Source organism: Plasmodium fragile (assembly GCF_000956335.1).
Source record: "Plasmodium fragile strain nilgiri unplaced genomic scaffold supercont1.54, whole genome shotgun sequence".
Classification (NCBI taxonomy): Eukaryota; Apicomplexa; class Aconoidasida; order Haemosporida; family Plasmodiidae; genus Plasmodium; species Plasmodium fragile.
The window spans coordinates 76,519-94,029 of NW_012192634.1; the positions used below are offsets into that span (position 1 = coordinate 76,519).

The 17,511-nt window shown below is 40.4% G+C and overlaps 3 protein-coding genes across 3 annotated transcripts; 2 read left to right on the plus strand and 1 right to left on the minus strand.

Moving 5' to 3' along the window:
* Window positions 1-1,033: 1,033 nt before the first annotated feature.
* AK88_04123 (CMGC/CDK protein kinase) lies at window positions 1,034-2,011 on the plus strand (the record flags this gene model as incomplete). The annotated part of the gene is made up of 1 exon (XM_012481733.1): window positions 1,034-2,011. The coding sequence occupies one exon, from the start codon at window positions 1,034-1,036 to the stop codon at window positions 2,009-2,011; it is 978 nt and encodes a 325-aa protein (XP_012337156.1).
* Window positions 2,012-3,504: 1,493 nt separating this feature from the next.
* On the plus strand, window positions 3,505-7,191 carry AK88_04124 (uncharacterized protein; the record flags this gene model as incomplete). Its single annotated transcript, XM_012481734.1, has 1 exon — window positions 3,505-7,191. The coding sequence occupies one exon, from the start codon at window positions 3,505-3,507 to the stop codon at window positions 7,189-7,191; it is 3,687 nt and encodes a 1,228-aa protein (XP_012337157.1).
* Window positions 7,192-8,354: 1,163 nt separating this feature from the next.
* On the minus strand, window positions 8,355-15,998 carry AK88_04125 (uncharacterized protein; the record flags this gene model as incomplete). The annotated part of the gene is made up of 1 exon (XM_012481735.1): window positions 8,355-15,998. One exon carries the CDS (start codon window positions 15,996-15,998, stop codon window positions 8,355-8,357), a length of 7,644 nt encoding a protein of 2,547 aa, XP_012337158.1.
* Window positions 15,999-17,511: the final 1,513 nt, after the last annotated feature.

Here is a 17,511-nt window from a genome sequence, read left to right on the forward strand (position 1 = left end):
GTTTCCGCGCACATGTTCACATGGGGTCACATGTGTTGTTGCGAGTTCTTTTAGAAAACTCGTTTCTGTTTTTAAATTGTCCGCTCGCACCAGCGCTGTGCTGAAGAAGGGCGCGCATAAGCATATGTATATGCACCCATATATGTGTACATGTGAACCCTTTAAACAATTTAATAACATGTAGAAAACGGCACCACTGGGAGAGTTGGTATGCCGTTTTTTTAAAACTAAAATTTGCACAAAAAGGTGCCTTTTTTTTTTTTTTTTTGTTTTTTCTCATTATAAATGGGCGCGAAACATATTATGGGCACACGCTTCCCCCAAGCAGGAATTTCCCTCCTTCCAAATGGCCATTTATATATGTGAACAGTACGTTAACCAATTACAAAATGTTCACATTTAGGTATTCTCTTTCTTTTGAACCCAATTCGTAATGTTAAATCTGCCGAGGAGGTAGCATTGAGGCTCCACAAAATTGTAAAGGGCCGCACAAGTTAAAGCCATATGCTCCAGCGCCGCCACTTCGAGAGAGCTTGCGTTGAATATTTTGGCCACCCCGTGAAGCAGAAAAACGGGCATAGCGGCAAAAAGGAACCACCCAAGTTGATTAACTCTCGTTAAGGCAAGCGGGGCCTTGCGTGGAAGCTCCTGTCGAAGCAACCTAACACCCTTTGCTGAACCTTTTTTTTTTTTTTTTTTTTTGTGCGTGGCAAGTGACGGTTTGCCAAAAGGATAGAAAACAACAAAAAAAAAAATCCTTTAAAAAGGGTACGCAGCAAAAATGCAGTAAAAAGAGAGCCATGCACAAGGAATGATGAAGTCGTGAGGAGAGTATAACAAAATAAAGGAAGTCGTGTAGGTGTAATTTGCACAAAATTGTCCCCCTTGTTCAGTTGTAGGTGTTTTCACTGAAGCATCTTTTTCTTTTGGGGTGTTTTCCATATGTGTGTGTCCCGTGGAATGCACGCGCACTAATTTAGCCCCCCAGTGGAACTTCCCAATTCTGGCGTCTGGACGTTCACCTCTGAAAATAATGGAGACCAACTCGACAGAGAGGTACATCTTCAAACCCAACTTCCTGGGGGAGGGGTCTTACGGAAAGGTGTACAAGGCATACGACACCACACTGAAAAAGGAAGTAGCCATCAAGAAAATGAAAATTAACAAAATAAGTAATTACATCGATGAGTGTGGAATTAACTTTGTCTTACTTAGAGAAATAAAAATAATGAAAGAAATAAAACATCAAAATATTATGACCGCATTGGATTTGTATTGCGAAAAGGACTACATAAATTTGGTAATGGAAATTATGGACTACGACTTGGCAAAAATTATTAATCGAAAAGTATTACTAACAGATAGCCAAAAAAAATGCATCCTTTTGCAGATTCTGAATGGCCTCAATGTTTTACATAAGTACTATTTTATGCATCGAGATTTATCCCCTGCAAATATTTTCATTAATAAAAAAGGGGAAGTCAAAATTGCAGATTTTGGATTGTCCTCCAAATATGCATATGATATGTACGTAGATACATATTCAAAAGATAAGTATAGTAAAAGGACGTTAAATTTAACTAGCAAAGTTGTAACCCTATGGTACAGGGCACCCGAATTGCTAATGGGAAGTAATAAATACAATTCGGCTGTCGACATGTGGAGCTTTGGGTGCATATTTGCAGAACTCCATTTACAGAAGGCTTTATTTCCGGGAGAAAACGAAATCGATCAGTTAGGGAAAATATTTTTTTTGTTGGGGACACCAAATGAAGACAACTGGCCTGAGGCTCTTTACCTTCCCCTCTACACAGAATTTACAAAAGCAAATAAGAAGGACATTAAAAGCGTATTGAAAATTGACGATGACGATTGCATCGATTTGTTAATGTCTTTTTTGCGGCTGAATTCTCATGAGCGCATCACTGCGGAGGATGCAATGAAGCACAAGTATTTCTTTACCGACCCCCTGCCCTGCGATGTGTCGCAGCTCCCTTTTAATGACCTGTGACTGTCTGACGGTGGAGCAGGTGAAAAAGAATACATATACGTTTATACATTTGCTTATGCGCTTAATATTTGTTTTTGTACACTTGTTTTACTTCCCTGCGCGGGTGTGTCATCACGTGGCCTCATCCATCACACCTTTCCCCGCAGTGGAGGAATCCAGTGTTCCTAATGGTGTATCCGTCCATTTGTTCCCACAAACGTTTTTTTTTAGTACTAACCTGTTTTATGTTACTTGGGACAACCCAGGGAAAAGAAAAAAATGTAAAACGGCAAACAATCATTGAAAAAATCCAGTTTTACACCCCTTTTTATGTAAAATTGTGACGAAGAATGATTTAGGGCCCTTTTTATTAAGAAAATTCTGTTTTTTTTTTTTACGTACACAAAGGATGATTCATTTTCCTTTGCCAGAAACCAAGAAGAGTAGTCACATACATAAAATAATATACAACATAATTCTTATTATTAGGACCCGCGAGTAAAATGAATTTACATGAATATGAATATTCTTACGTTACTAAAAGATACGCCCTTTTTTTTTTTTTTTTTTTTTTTTTTTTTTTTTTTTTGCAAAAATCGCTTTAAATGAGCCATGGGGCGCGACTTGTTCCTTCTTTTCCACCTACTCCCGTTTGGTGTTGTTGCGTAAGGAAGACTGCATTTTTTTTTAAATTGCCTATCCCGTCCCATTAAGAAAAAAGAGCCCGCTTACATTTATTTCCCCGCAGGTGCGTTTCCCGTAATCCCTCATAGATGGGCAGTGGTTCACTTCAGTGGATAAATAAATTATGAGTATACAATAAAATACATGCATTAAAGGGGGGATTATATTTACCTATTGGGTGTAGTTTTATATGGGTTATGTATTCTTTTCTATTTATCGCGATTTTTTTGTTCTTTTTTGGACTAACCAAGGGATGCTTTTTTATGATGATATGTAAGCTTATTTTCCCCCTATTTTACGCGTTCTATTTTAGCGTATTTGTTCATTTTTATGATAATAACTACACGCATTTTTTTTTTTTTTTCCAATTTATGCCTTTTTTCCCACTCCATTTCTGTATTGTTTTTTGGGGGTGTTGTTTTCTAAGTAAGACCCACAGTATATATAGCTGGTCGTAATCAGGGGAGCGCTTATTCATTTTGTTCAGTTATTTGAGGATGCGTGCGCAAATCTTTTTTTTTTAAGGCCAATTCCCTTTTTGTTTTTGTTCATTTCGTTTTTTTCGTCCTCTTTGCATCACGTCAGAGGTGGTCGTAGCTGCATGTGAGTACCTGTGGGCGCCAACCGGGGGATCCTCTTTCTCAGCGCGTGTGAGAACTTGCGTGGCATCTCGCGGAAGAGAGATTCCCTGTGATGCGCAGCTGTTCTCTTTTAAAGGGAAATGGGAAAGTGACAGTGCCAGGAACGGCGGTAGCAACACTCACCACTTGTAAATATACGGTCACGCGAAAGGGCAAAGCTGTAATGAAGAAATATTTATGGGTGGGAGAATGGAAGACCTCCTGAACCTGTACCCAAGGGAAAGTAAAGGTTTAAGTGAAAACAATTATGGCTTGCTTAACGGGTTTGTAATGGTCCCTCGCAGGAGAAATGAAAAGTGTGGTGCCGCTGACAATGTTAGGGAAGGAGAAGAAAAAAAGAATGAAGACGCAGCGAAGGGAGGGACACATTTTGACCATGCAAAGGAAGTAGACTCAGATGATGGTTATTATGGAGAAGACGGACTGTACGATAATGCAAATGATAAAAATAAGCTTCCCTTGGACAAAAACAAACACGAAAGGTTGATAAAAAAAATATGCTATCGTAACGATTTAAAATATTACAATTATTACATTAACAATTTTGAAAAAATAAAAAACATCAAAGGCATAAAGGATAGGGGTGAAAATCGAATTTGTGTGTTAATCCTTTGCCTAAATTATATATACTGTAATTTAAATAATGAAATCATGACCATTCATGAATTGAAAAGGCAAATAAAAAAAAACATCACCAAGACCAGAGTGTATTGCAAAAATTTAGCAAAAATTTTATTTATCATATGTAGAGAATTACAAATAAAAAATTTTACAAAAAATGATATACTGCCATATATGGAAAAGTGCATTACTACAATAATTAAGAGGCTGAAATTTGTGGAAGACAATGTGGGACGTAAGGCGGACCTCCCCCATGTGAGTAGGAGAGCCAACATTTTTGATGACATTTTCGATTTTATAAATAATGGCTGCAGTGATGACTTTGTGCTGGAGGAGGATGGGGGGCTGTTCGATGAGCATACTTCAGATGGGGAAGATCTCTTCTCAAGAGGAAAGAACAGAGACGTCCGTGATGAGGAGGTGAGCGAGGCCAATCATGGGGGCACTATCCATGAGAGGGATACGTCTGACGGGGGAATACCCCACGCATCGCTAAACGATACTGATAATACACAAAGTGAAAACTGCAGTATGAGTGGGACAGAGGGGAAAAAAAGAAAATCGAAAACACAGAAGAGAAAAAATGAAAAAGACGATGGAAATGACAGGGAAAGGAAAAGGAAAAACAGAACAACGTCGAAAGAAGTGACAAAAGATATAGACAAAAATGTGATGATTGAATTTTTGGAAAAAAATGTAACGTTGCTGTCTTTGTACTCCTGCGTGGTATACACCATATTCATTCTTTCGAATCGAATAGAAAATATGGATACCAATTTGTATAACAAGGAGAGTAGAAGGTTCGGTGGGAATTTGCATTATTTCCTGTGTTCATCCATCATCATCACTTTTGATGTCTTCAATGTAAAGATAAAGGACCAGTTTGTTTGTTACTGCCTAGGTGTTGTCCAACAGACCATAACAACGGAAAAGAAAAAAATGCTGAATTTCTTTTTAAGTATGTTTAGTGAGTTTCTTGGATTGGACGTACCCTCCATTCAGGCAGTCCCCCTATTCATGCGCATCATCTTTAGCAACTACATCCTCCTACAGATGTACTTATTTTACATCATACAAAATTACCAATTGATAAAAAAAGAAGGCTTCCTACTCTCGTTGGAGCAATTGCAAATCTTTTTAGCTAAAATGTTTGGGATTATTCACCAGACCTTTTTAAATGTAGCAGACATTTCTGTCGATTACGATTTGTTCCTTCGATCGGATTGGGTTTGTAAAAATGTTGTTCAGGTCGTTTCTCAAAATGAAGACCTTGCAACTGTGAAGAAGTTGTTAAAAGATTTAACCAAAAGTTACCCAACGGAAGAGGAAAGGAAAACTCGGGGTGAATACAGTTTTGAAGAGTCCTACCAGATAGACTTGAACCATATTGATTTGTACATCCCTCGAATGTTACATCACTGCTTGGGGATCTGTAAAGGGGAAATTCTTCCTCCAACTGATAAGCTACTTTCATGCGTTTCTGTGGGGGGAGACAACAGTGTCCTTGACCATCGCCACAAAAAGGAGGAATTGGGAAATGCGCTCGAGGTTAAGTCTTCATTCCAAAACGCAACAGCATGTGGGGAACACGCGTTTGACTATCATAGGGATGTATTCGATGAGGATGGTATGGATCGAAGTGCCTCCCTGAATGGTAGTAATAATGACGGGAAGGACGGCCCCAATACTTACGAGGAAGCTGCATGTAGTAGTGTCGCCTGCTGCACCACGTGCTATGGACCAACACGAAGTAGTAGCCCCAAGAACACCCCCTGTACATGTGCACACAGAAAAAACCCCAACAGTGAAGTGAAGAAGCAACTGAAAAATTGTCAAGAGGAAATAAAACTGAGAAGAACACACACACCCGATTTTGCAAAAGGGGATACATTAAAAAAACAAAGGGAAAGTGTGTCACTGGACTTGTTCTCCAAGCATATAAAAGTTTTAAAAAAAATAAACCTACAAAATATACACGAAATGAACATGGAGATAATTCCATTTTTTAACGTGAAGATAGTTGTGCAGTTTTTATTTTACAATGTTTTGAAGAGCATTATTTACAATTGTTACTCGCTGAGCTTTTTCAGTGTCCACAATTTGCATCGATGCGTTAGCACCAAGAAAAGCGCAAAAGATGATTCACGTGTGTGTGCAGAATTGAAAAAAAAAGGGGGGGAACTTCATAACATACCCATGTCCGTTTTTCTAAAAAACAAAATTGCCAGTAAAATCAAAGAAATGAAGGGGAAAAAATACACCTTCGAAAAATACATAATTTGTGAACAGTCCCACTATATAGAGAAGTTTAAAAATTGTAAATTCTTTGGAGAAAATGCCAGGAGATTTTTAAGTGACAAACATGTTAAATTGCACAGTGTTAAGGATTTGTTCACGAACTGTGCTGTTGAGGATGGTACGAATGACTCCCCTCTCCTAGACACTTTCAGCGAAGGTACTTTTAATGCCGCGGCTGTTCAGGCAGAGGGGCAGCAGACTCCCTTGTCCAGAAATGACAGTTTGGCCGGGAGTAGCGAAAGTGGAAGTAGAGGAAGCAGCCGTGACACTGCTCCAAGTGATCAGCGCGGAATGAAAGGAAATAAGAACAAAGTGAACCGAAGAAATAACAACAGCAGAAATGACCCCCACAACGGGAACAAAATAAAAATAGCCCTGTGCCACTACGACGTAGGCGTCCAAAATTGCAACGCTTGCCACAACAGCCTAAAGGAGGAGCCATTCAGCCTGTTCGATTATATTTACAACAACAAAAAGATGAAGGAATACAAAAATGTAGAGCAGTTATTCACCAGAAAAAACTTTACTCTACTTTTTAACATGTTTAACAATGTCAATTATCCATTCCATGGATATAAAAAAAAATTAGTAAAAATGAATGACTGTTTGTATCACACATACCATTTAATAGGCATTAAAAAAATTGCCGGCACTGGGTATAGTTTCACCTACAAAAACGAGCTAAATGACAATTATTACAAAGTCCTCAAAACGAAAATTTGTAACATTCTGTCTCTGCAAGATATTTATTTTTTGTTTAGCAGATTTTTTTATTTTTTGTTTGCTTATATCAAATCGCACTGCTGCTTTGGGGGAAAAACTGGCGACCATGTTGGCACTGCCAACGAAGTAGAGCCGTCGTCACCGCAGCCATCACAAGCATCAAAGGTCTGTACCTGTAACAAGGCCAACTGCTGTTACAAAATTAAGACCATTGTGTTATTTGGAAACGTCTAGGGGGCCCACGTGCTATACCGCAGAGCACAGCGCGTTCGCATGCCCTGCGTTTTATTTGGCTGCTTGTTACGTGTGTGCTGGCGCTTGCGTGTGTTGGTTTGTGCCCATTTGGTGTCCGTTTTGCACACCTGCTTGTCCTATGTAGGGGACTACATCTCCCTCTGTGGCTGTGCACGTATCGCCTTTTTTTTTTTTTTTTTTTTTTTTTTTCGTTTTGATAATATAAACGCGCAAGCATAATGTCTGCGTGTCTGCGGAGATAATACATGATTGTACTTATCCCACTGCACCTCATTTGCAAAAGGGGAAGGGTCTCCATTTGAAAACTTTTTTTTTTTTATTTTCCGCGCTCCATACATGTTACAACTTTTGTTTTATATTTGTTTAAATTAAAAAATACAAAAAGCTTTAAAAAGTTAAGTCTACTGTAATAAAAAGGAGGTGGAAAAAAAAAGAAAAAAAAAAAAAAAGGAGGGGAAGAAGCCGCTATACTCTACATAGCAGAGAAAATAATTAAAAAATAAACTGCAGTATGTGCCCACATACATGCGTACAGGTAACATATATGTACACGCACAGGGACAGCAATGGAAGGGGGCCCGGCTCGCCTTTACTCACAACAATAATCACGAGAGAAGGTGCAAAATGTGTGAAGCGGCTGAAGCAAGTCATCACACCAGGCAGGGGGACAAATCGTTACCCTATTCTGTCTGAACAAACATTTTATAAACAGACTATTGTCCGTCCCGCTTCCTGGAATGGTAAAAACATGAGCTGCGTGCATGAAGTGGTTGCATCCTCTCCCTCTTATCCACAAACAAACACACAAAGAGGGAGAGATAGAAAGGCGACATATGCATACGTTCACAACACACATTAATGTGGTGTCAAAACGGTGTATACACTAAAACCGCGAAATATTTAATAAACAAACCTTTAAAGGGCGGGTGAAAACATTGTGAATGAGGAAAAAAAAAAAAAAAAAGAAAAGGCATACTCGTGGCATGCCAGTCTTTCGTTAATAAAACAACAGTTAATAAAACAATTAGTAAAAACGGTTAGTAAAAACAGTTTGTATTTGTGGCGCTGCTCCTGCGGTGGAAGAGCTAATTGCACACATCCCCTTGTGAGTTTATTCGGGCGTGGAGGACATTCACGCGACATCACATCTTCATGGACTTCTTCGTCGACGTGGACACCAAACTGGTGGAGCCTTTTCTCTTCTTGGACGATTTCTTTAAACTGTCGTCAGCGGTTTTGGCCCTTCTGTCACTTCGGTCGTTATCCTTTGCATCAATGCTGGAAGATATAATCTCTACACATAAGTTGTCACTCTTTGCTTTGCTACGTCTGCTCTTATCATTCTTACTCAATGTGGATAAAGAAGACGGGGAGGGAGTGCTCAGCTTTTTGCCTTTGGATAATTTTCCATCCAAATCTAGGCTGGAATCAAATACTTCCACACAACTATTTTCATTTTCCAGATCAAAATGGCTGCTCACTCTCGACTCATTTCTACTTAAATCGTAGTCACTACTTCTCTTGGATTTGCTGTTACTTCGTTTGTTGGATGTGTTCTCAAAAATGTCACTGCTAAGACTCTCATCGTTCTTTGGAGTGCCTTTTTTCAGCTTGCCCGACGAAAGGTCCGCGTTGTTAATTATGCCACTACTGGACATTTCCTTCTCTTCACTTAAACTTGCTTCCCCCATTTTTTTCTTACTATGGCTGTTACTTCTAACTTGTGATGGAGTTTCCTTCGTTTTCTCGACCGATTTTCTCCTCGAATTATTTGAACTTTTAAATATCTCATTCGTAGAATTGCTATCCCCTATACTAGTCTTCATTGTCATTGTGCTGACTAAATCTGAACTTTCTTCTTTACTTTCTGTTTTCTTTTTTGTGTTTTTCTTTTTACTTTTTTTTTCATTTTCATCTGCGTCCAAGTCGGCGTTTGTTTCTCTATCATCTCCGTCGTCGTCCAGGTCACCATAGTCTTCCTCCATCTCCTTATCTTCTTCATCGTACAGGCTGTTCGCATTCATATCAGTGGGTTTTTCTCCTCCGGGACATGTTTCCCCACATGTTCCATCACTGAGCGGCGCTTCTACCTCCCTACTTTTTGTTTCATTCGTTTTGTTTTCTACTTCTTCCCCATCGTACGCATTTTCCCTAGTCCTCTTTTCCTCTCCCATGTCCCCCTCAAGGGCTCCCAAATTATGCGAACACTCAATTTTTCCCCCCTCTAGGGTTGTGGCCGTACTACCTGTCCTTTTCGCGTGGTGTTTTTTCTTTTGACTAGTGGTTAAAATTTCTGAGCTTCCTGGACTCCCTTCCTTAGGGGTACTACTCATCACGTCGGATTCTTTGGAAGTTATCAATTGTTGTGTCATTTTGTCGTCCCTTTCTTTCTTTACTTTTCTATCTCTGGATTTTTTGTCCCTCATGGTAGTACCTGCTCCATCGGCGGAATTCACAGCCACGTTACTCGTTGCGTTTTTTTCCTTACCGATGGGAGTCCCTACGTTGTCATTCTCGTCCATTTTTCCCACTCGTTGGGTGCTCGTCAGCAGGTCCTTATCGTTCAGTGGGTCACCGGTTGAACTGGGTTCATTCAAAATCGTCGCACTGTCCTCGTGCATCGGTAGGGTATGCCCTGAATTTTCGCTGAGCATCTCTGCTCTCACCATTGCGTTACCACTACCATTTGGAGTGATACTTGGGACGGCACTGGTGATACCATTCAGGCCGTAAATTGCCCCACCGTTTGGTCCTCCCGCATAGTTGTTCCCCGTGTTGTTTGGTGCACCGCCAGCATTGCCTTCATTGTCATTCGCGTCGTCCATTTCCACCTTATCAGATCGATTAAAACTATTGTGGTCATAATTAGTTTTGAGTTTTCGTCTTTTATCTTCATTCTTTCTTATGTATGAATTTTTGAGGTTCCCATTTCCATTGCTGTTTAGGAGTTCCTCCTTCTGATTAATGTCAAAGCTGAGGAAAAAGTCGTACAGTTGGCCCACCTTGTAACCCTTTAGTTTGAGTTCGTTAATATCCTTGAGCATATTCAAATTGCTATTGCTAATTTCCATTATTAGTAGCCTCTTGATAAGAAGGAAAAACAAAATGGGGAGTTTCATATTTTTACAAAACTCCACTTCCTTCTCGTTCAAGAGGTCCAGTTCGACAAAGGTGTCTATGTTCAATTTTTTACTATCTTCCATTTCTTCTTCCTCCTTTTGTTTAATTTTGCATTCCTTCTTATTGCTCTTCAGAGATTTCGTGCCGACCTTTTCTGTTTGTTCCTGTTGCTGCTGCTGCTGTAGTTGCAGCTGTTGTTGTTGTTGCTGCTGTTGCTGTTTGACTGCTTCCTTGGCCCTCCTGTTCTTTTCAATTTCGTACTCCTGCACTTGTTCGATGTTTTGTAGACCCAGTGTTTTCCACTCCTGCAGTTTGGTCAACCTTTGACGGAGTTTCTGCTCCTCCAGCAGTAGTTGAATGAAATATTCGTGGTGTTGAGGAGAATGAAACCTGGATAGCGGCTTCAGTGCAGTGTACAATTCTTTTTCCTCCTTGGTTCTCTTTTTATCCCTCTGCATTTGTGACTTGGTGTCCAACAGGCCCCTCTCAATAACGGTCCTCTTTCTGTAAATTCTTTCGTCCAATTTGGAGTTATAAATTTCAAGCACTTGCAGCTTTAGCTCTTTCTGTTGAGGCAAATCCGATTCTTTAAATTCCATATCAGCTAATAACAACTCCGCATCGTTATCATATTCAATATCGAAATCTCCTCTTAGTGGCCAGTACCCAATAATCTGTGTCCTGTTATTCTTCTTCGACTTGGGTTGTACATAATCATCATTTTCGTTTATATCCTTTTCTGTCACGTGTTCAATATCATATGGATTTCCATCCGGCTTTATTAGCAATCTTTTATTATCTGGCAGTGGTGCACAATTCGATTTCAGGTAAAAATTATAATAATGTTTTTCACACTCCCTGTCCGTCTTGGGAATTTTGGCAGCAGAATTCACCAGATCAGCTACCTGTTCCCAATTTCCAAAACCATATTTGCTTATCCCGTCTAGTAGTAACAGCTCCTCTTCTGCGCTCCAGTTCAATTTATACAAGGGGAAGTCATACTTTGGTATGGGTATGTAATTGTGATAATTGTAATGCTCACATTTTTCAGACTTCATTTCTTTTCCACTACTAAAACAATTTACACATAAATCAAAGTCCACACACTCGGCACACCTTATTCTAATCGCATGCGTTATATCTTTGTTACATATATCGCAGTGATAATTGCTGTCGAAAATGTCTTCTTCAATTGCTCCTTCCAAGGAAGTATTATTGCTGTTATTCACATCTAGGATGTGACCCTTCAGGGAAGATCCCATCCTTTGTATGTCATTCATGTTCTCCATAAACTCAAAACTGGTATTTCCAGCAAGGACGTTATCTTTAAACATTGGTGGAAATGGCTGTGCTACGTTCTGCTTGAATGGCATATTAGCATGCTGCGGTGGAATCATTCGCATGTGTTGAGGTAGGTTCTCCATATTCTGCATCTGCATTTGTTGCTGCGGATGGTGTTGTTGCTGTTGATGCTGTGAGTAGGCCATATTCTGCTGCATCTGCGAGAGACCCTGCTTCTGCGCATGCAGGTGCAGTGGAGGCACGTTCTGCTGCGCGTGGTGCAACATGCTCTGCTGCTTTTGCTGCTGCTGCAGGAACATTTGCTGAGGCGTGAACTGGCACTGCTGAAGCATGTACTGGTGCTGCATGTAGGGACTGTGCATCCAATCGTAAGAAATCTGCTGGGGAGTTGATGATGCTCTTGGGAAAAACGGGGACTGTTGCTGGTACATATGCATGGGGTTGCCATGCATGAATGGCGGCATGTTTTGCTGGTTCACAGGAACATGCGAGAAGGGCATGTGGCTCGGTTGTCTATTGATCGAGCCGGATATGCTTGACGTATTCATGATTTTGGCACTTGGGCCCATCTGCTGCTGGGAGTTCTGCTGCATGCCCTGCTGCATACTCGACTGGTGCTGAAACACTTGGGGCGCCACCTTCTGCGCAGAGGACGAAGCGAGAAGAGGCTGCACATTGGACTGGTTGGACGAACCAGGCGACTGCATTAGCATCTGCTGTGAATTCTGCTTGGTCGGCAGAAGGTGTGATCCCGGCAGTATGCTTTGTTGCATGTTCTGTTTGTTCGTTATGTTGTGATTCATGTTGAGGCCTACATTATGGTTCATGTTGCTTATCGGGTTTTGCAAGCTGTTTTGTTGCTCCAATTGCTGTTGGCCACTCACCGCAGGGGAATGATTCTGCTGTGTTTGGTTGTTCCCGCTGTTAGTACTTATATTGTTGTTGCCACTACCTGGGCTGCCCATATGCTGCGGCGTGGTGCTATTCTTGTAGGGATATTTCAAAGACATTGGATTTACATGGCCCGGTGGGTTGTTCATGGAGGGCATGTTTGACGTGTTGGCACTTCTTTGCGCATTGCTAGAAGGATCCATTGGGTTCATTACAGGCCTAGGCATCTTCTGCGAAATGGAGTTGCTCCTCCGGTCAAGGGAATTCATGGATGATAGCATTTGAGGAATTTTCAGGATAGAAGCATTTGACTGTTTCTGGGCACCCTGTTGGGTTGGAAATTTCGCAGAATTATTTGGCGGCATCATATTGTAGGGATGCATATTTTGCTGGTGAAATAAATGCTGTAAATGCATCTGTTGTTGAATTTGGAACTGTTGGTGCAGCTGATTGGGCATGAAATTATTTGGGGGCATGTTACTGTTGCTGCTGCCCGTACTATTATGTTGCTGTGGGTTGGTTACTTTGTTATCTCTTGCATTCTGCCCTGATGACATGAACTGGTTCTGCTTGTGCTTCAACATTCCTCCTGCTGCTTGTTTCATATTTTGCATATTATCCATAGGGTCTCCTGCACCCCCATTAGGGTTATTCATGCTATTATGCATGCCATTTTGAGCCCCATGTGGTTGTATCATATTTGCTCCCATAAACATGGCTGGGAAATTCATCATTTGATTCGGGGGCACGTTGTTCATCCTTGGGTTACCCATCGCCCCTTTCCCACTCTGACCATTCATGTGCGGCATATAATTCATATTCGAATTGCTCATTTCTGTGGGGGGTCCACCCCCCTTGTTCATTAAGCTATTCGATGCACTTCTAAGAACCCCAATCGCTTTGTTATTTTCCGCATTCTCAAAGAAGGGGTCTCCTTTTCCTGCATTTCCATCAACGTAATTTCCATTCATCATGTTGGTTGAACTGTCCTTTTCGTGATTTCCATACATGAGATTCACATCGTTCATTTTCATTTCGTGCATGTTAATAGCGTTCCTGCCCTTGTCCATGTTACTACCGCCGTTTTTGTTGTCATTCGTGTTGCCCTGCTCTTCGTCCTCCGCGTCGTGGAACGTATCCCTATTAGTATTGTGATTGTTATTATTGTTATTATTGTTGTTATCGTCGTTGTTGTCGCCACTTCCTCCTGCACCTCCAAGGCCACCTCCGCTGCCTCCGGATCCTTTCATGCCACCATACTTACTCGCGCTGTCTCCCCTATTGGGGGTGTCACCTCGGCAGTTGCTGTTTGAATATGCACCCGAATAATTATTCCCACTGTTGTCACCGCCGCTGTTGCTAATGCAGTAGCTCGTAGGATCCTCACCCCATTTGGACAAATTCCTAGGGATACTTCTCCCTACACTGTTGACAGGGCATAATGAGCCATGTGAGGGTTCCCCACACATGGAGGCCGACGATTTGTGTACATGTTCTTTTTCTTCACTGAGGGATAAAAATTCAATCACCATATCTTTACAAACCTTCTTAAAATATAACATTTTTTTTCTGCTCGGGCGAGTAACACCTGTTTTATTATGCACGCTTTGGTTTAGTATCCGTAGCTGGATTACATAACGATTAGGCTTCGCGTGGGTAAATTTATATTTGCTCCTGACCTGCTCATTCCACTTGTTGCCCTTGTTAAGGTAACTATCTTGACCTCTTCCATTATGCACACAATACAGATGATTTATTTTTTCCTTTTGGGGCTTTCTCAATACGGTTCCATTTCTACATTTCGTTTTACACTTTGCCCTTCCATACAACCAGCAAATGCTGCAACTTTTTTTGATTTGCCTAACTATACGTTTACTTAAAAAAGGCACAAAGGTGAAGGAGTTGATTCTTGCTCGTGTTTGTCTTCCCCAAATAGGATCCCCCAAAGGGGAAGCGGTACATGATGAACACGCTTGCGAACCCTGCGCAAAGCAACCCTTTTCATAACATATTTCATCACACATGGTTTTGTACAGATGGGGAATATGCCCCCAAAAGACGTAATCAATTTTTCGGTTAACATGGCATGTCCCTTTAAATATAGCAGAGGTACGTTTCTTCATTTCCCACTTGCTAATAAAAATGGGGATAAGCAAAATACGCTCTGATTTGAAATTCATTTCGAAACAAATATCATCACAGCTGATAAGGTCACGGCGAGAAGGAATGCGTTTGGGGAAAATGCCTGCAAGAATTATTCTACCCTTCTCTGATGATGCCAAACGATAAACTATTTTCATCATTTCGTATAATGACACACTCGTTTTGTCTCCTTTATGGTTTTTCTTCATACAGGTGTGCACTTTTTTTTTACACATTTCCTGCGATGGATAGTTAGTTTTTTTTACCAACTCGTATAAGTCTCCACACTTTTGAGCAGACTGGAAATAATTAATGAATGTTTTTAAAAAATGACTTCTCGTTGTCTTTCTCTGAGTGGGAAGAAGGTCTGTACGACATGTCACTTCCCCTAATATGCACAACCACAACGCGTGCTTATCACCACTAAACAGAAAATTATTAGGCAACTTGTATAAATGCTTCTTGACCCCTTCCGGAACGAATACACTCAAAAGAATGTCCTTCATCTTTATGTGCAATGAACAGGTGGGGTGCGCCAAACGGGTTGTGAATGTCGTTATATCATTTAAAAGGGCATGCTCAATCGAGGAGGGTCTTCTGCTTTGCACCAGATGGCACGAAATATTTTCTACACTTTTTGTAATTTCAGAAAAAGGCTCTTCCGCGCACACATGGCTATTTATTAGCTCGTTCGGCATATAACGACTTTCATTATAATGCCCCATAGATGTCACCCTTTCACCCCTTTTCAATCGCACACAACGAGGACTATCACTTGGGATGGTATTATTTCTGCCTCCATTTTGATCCTCTTTCCTGTGTTCCCTCCTTTCAATATACCTGTTCTTGTGTATCCCTTTATTATAATATATTTTTTTTGTTTTGTTGCTATTCCTGTTAAGCACGTATCCTTTCCCCTTTACATTGTTGCCACCTGTCGGAGTGTCACTTTGTCCATCTTTTGCATCCCACCCATAGGTACGATAATCTCCATCATGACTTGTGCATTCTTTGTTCAGGTATAGCATATGACGATTGGGAGGAAAACCCCTTTGCGAGTTTTTCTCATCATTCCTTGTTCTCACATATAGATTGTTACTACTCAGCACTTTTTCGTGGTCATGACGCCCACCATTCCATTCTCCTTTGGTTGCCCTTTTCAGATGCTCAAAGAGCAAAACCTGGATGATCACATTTTTTACTATGTTCTGGTTTAAAATTCTTAACTGCTCCTTGTGGTATTCTACACAAGCATTGTAAACTCCGAAGCTTCCTTCGTACGTTGTTAATGTGCATGGATACGGCTCATCATATTTGTATGTATTATTCATCATATGATTAAGTCGGAGAAAGGGTTTAGGTTTAGGGTTTAAGGGGGAAGGTGGTGGCGTGGCAATGGATACAATGAATGCCACTTACGTTACATATGGGGTGCACATACGTAAATAGAAAATGAGCATGTGTTGTTGTTTTTTTTTTTTTTCAATTAAATTTGTCTTCGTTTGTTGTATCCTGTTTTACTTTGTTTCGTTCTATCTTCTTCCCTTATTAGCTGTGTCGGTTTGTGTATTAATACTTCTCAGCTGCTGTCGGCTCCGCTTTGGGCACTCAATGTGGCTACGCCGGTTTCGTGCCGTTACGTTTTTCCGTACAACTAGTTTTCCACAGTGTGTTGGCACCGTTTGCCTCGTCTTCTTCCGTTTTGAACAATTTGGAAATGTTCCCCTTTTTTCCAATTTTGCAACGTTTCGGTTTTCCAACAAATATGCACCCGTTTCTCAACCCTTAAATGAAAAGTTAAAGCAGTCACAGGGAGGGGTGCGGCTGAAATCAACGCACTCAAGTTGTGCAATTCTTAAAATGTCCTTAGGTCATAAATGAGAGATTAAACATGAACAATATAAAAAAAAAAAAAAAAGGGGGGGGTTCCCTAGCATCATTCTTTGGTAAGCTAGCACAAAATCGTTAAAACCGCTGCGACAGGGGGGGGGGGTTTTAATACACGTATGAACATTTTTCTTTCCCAGTGGCCCTTCGCATTTCCACTTTTTCAGGCATCCTGCCCGTGTTGCCCGTAATATGTACGCAAAAGTATGTAAATAGTATATATATATATATATATATATGTATATATATTGTTACATATACATAATTATCCGCATACGCGTACGCGCCGGGGAGGCGGAAAAAGTGCGCCACTGGCAGGGTTTAATTGCGCGCGCAATGTATACGTATACGTACAAACATACGCGCACGTATTATTGCGTATATTATGCTTTACATATATACATGCGTATACAATTTCGTTCTTTTTTTTTTTTTTTAACTCGCGATTTTCATCCTTTTTAAGAAATTAATAACATATAAACAAGCGCGATTTTGAACTTATCTTCCTTTTATTTTTACTTAATTTTTCTTTATACGTAAAAAAAGGGAAAATGGTAATTTTATCCAAAAGAAAAAAAAGGTAAGGGTTGTTATAAAAAAAAAAAAAAATTCAAAATAGTGCATGTTAATGGAGGGGGGGCCCGGGGGGGAGTATAGTAAATAATGCCCAAAAAAAAAAAAAAACAAAATATTTTTGGGATGAAAAATGGATACGTAAAAATACATTCATATGGGAATCCATCTTACGCGTACCTTCCTCAAGCTTTATGCCAATGATATATGCCATTTATGAGCTTCCAAAGGGGCGCACGAAGAATGTATTTCGCGCAAAAGGGGAAGGAAATCAAATTGTTAAAAATGCAATTCATTTTACCCATCACTAACGTAATACGCGTGATTTGGAATATTTTAAAAATTTCCGTAAACATATACCATACAGTTAAAAGGTCGAAAATG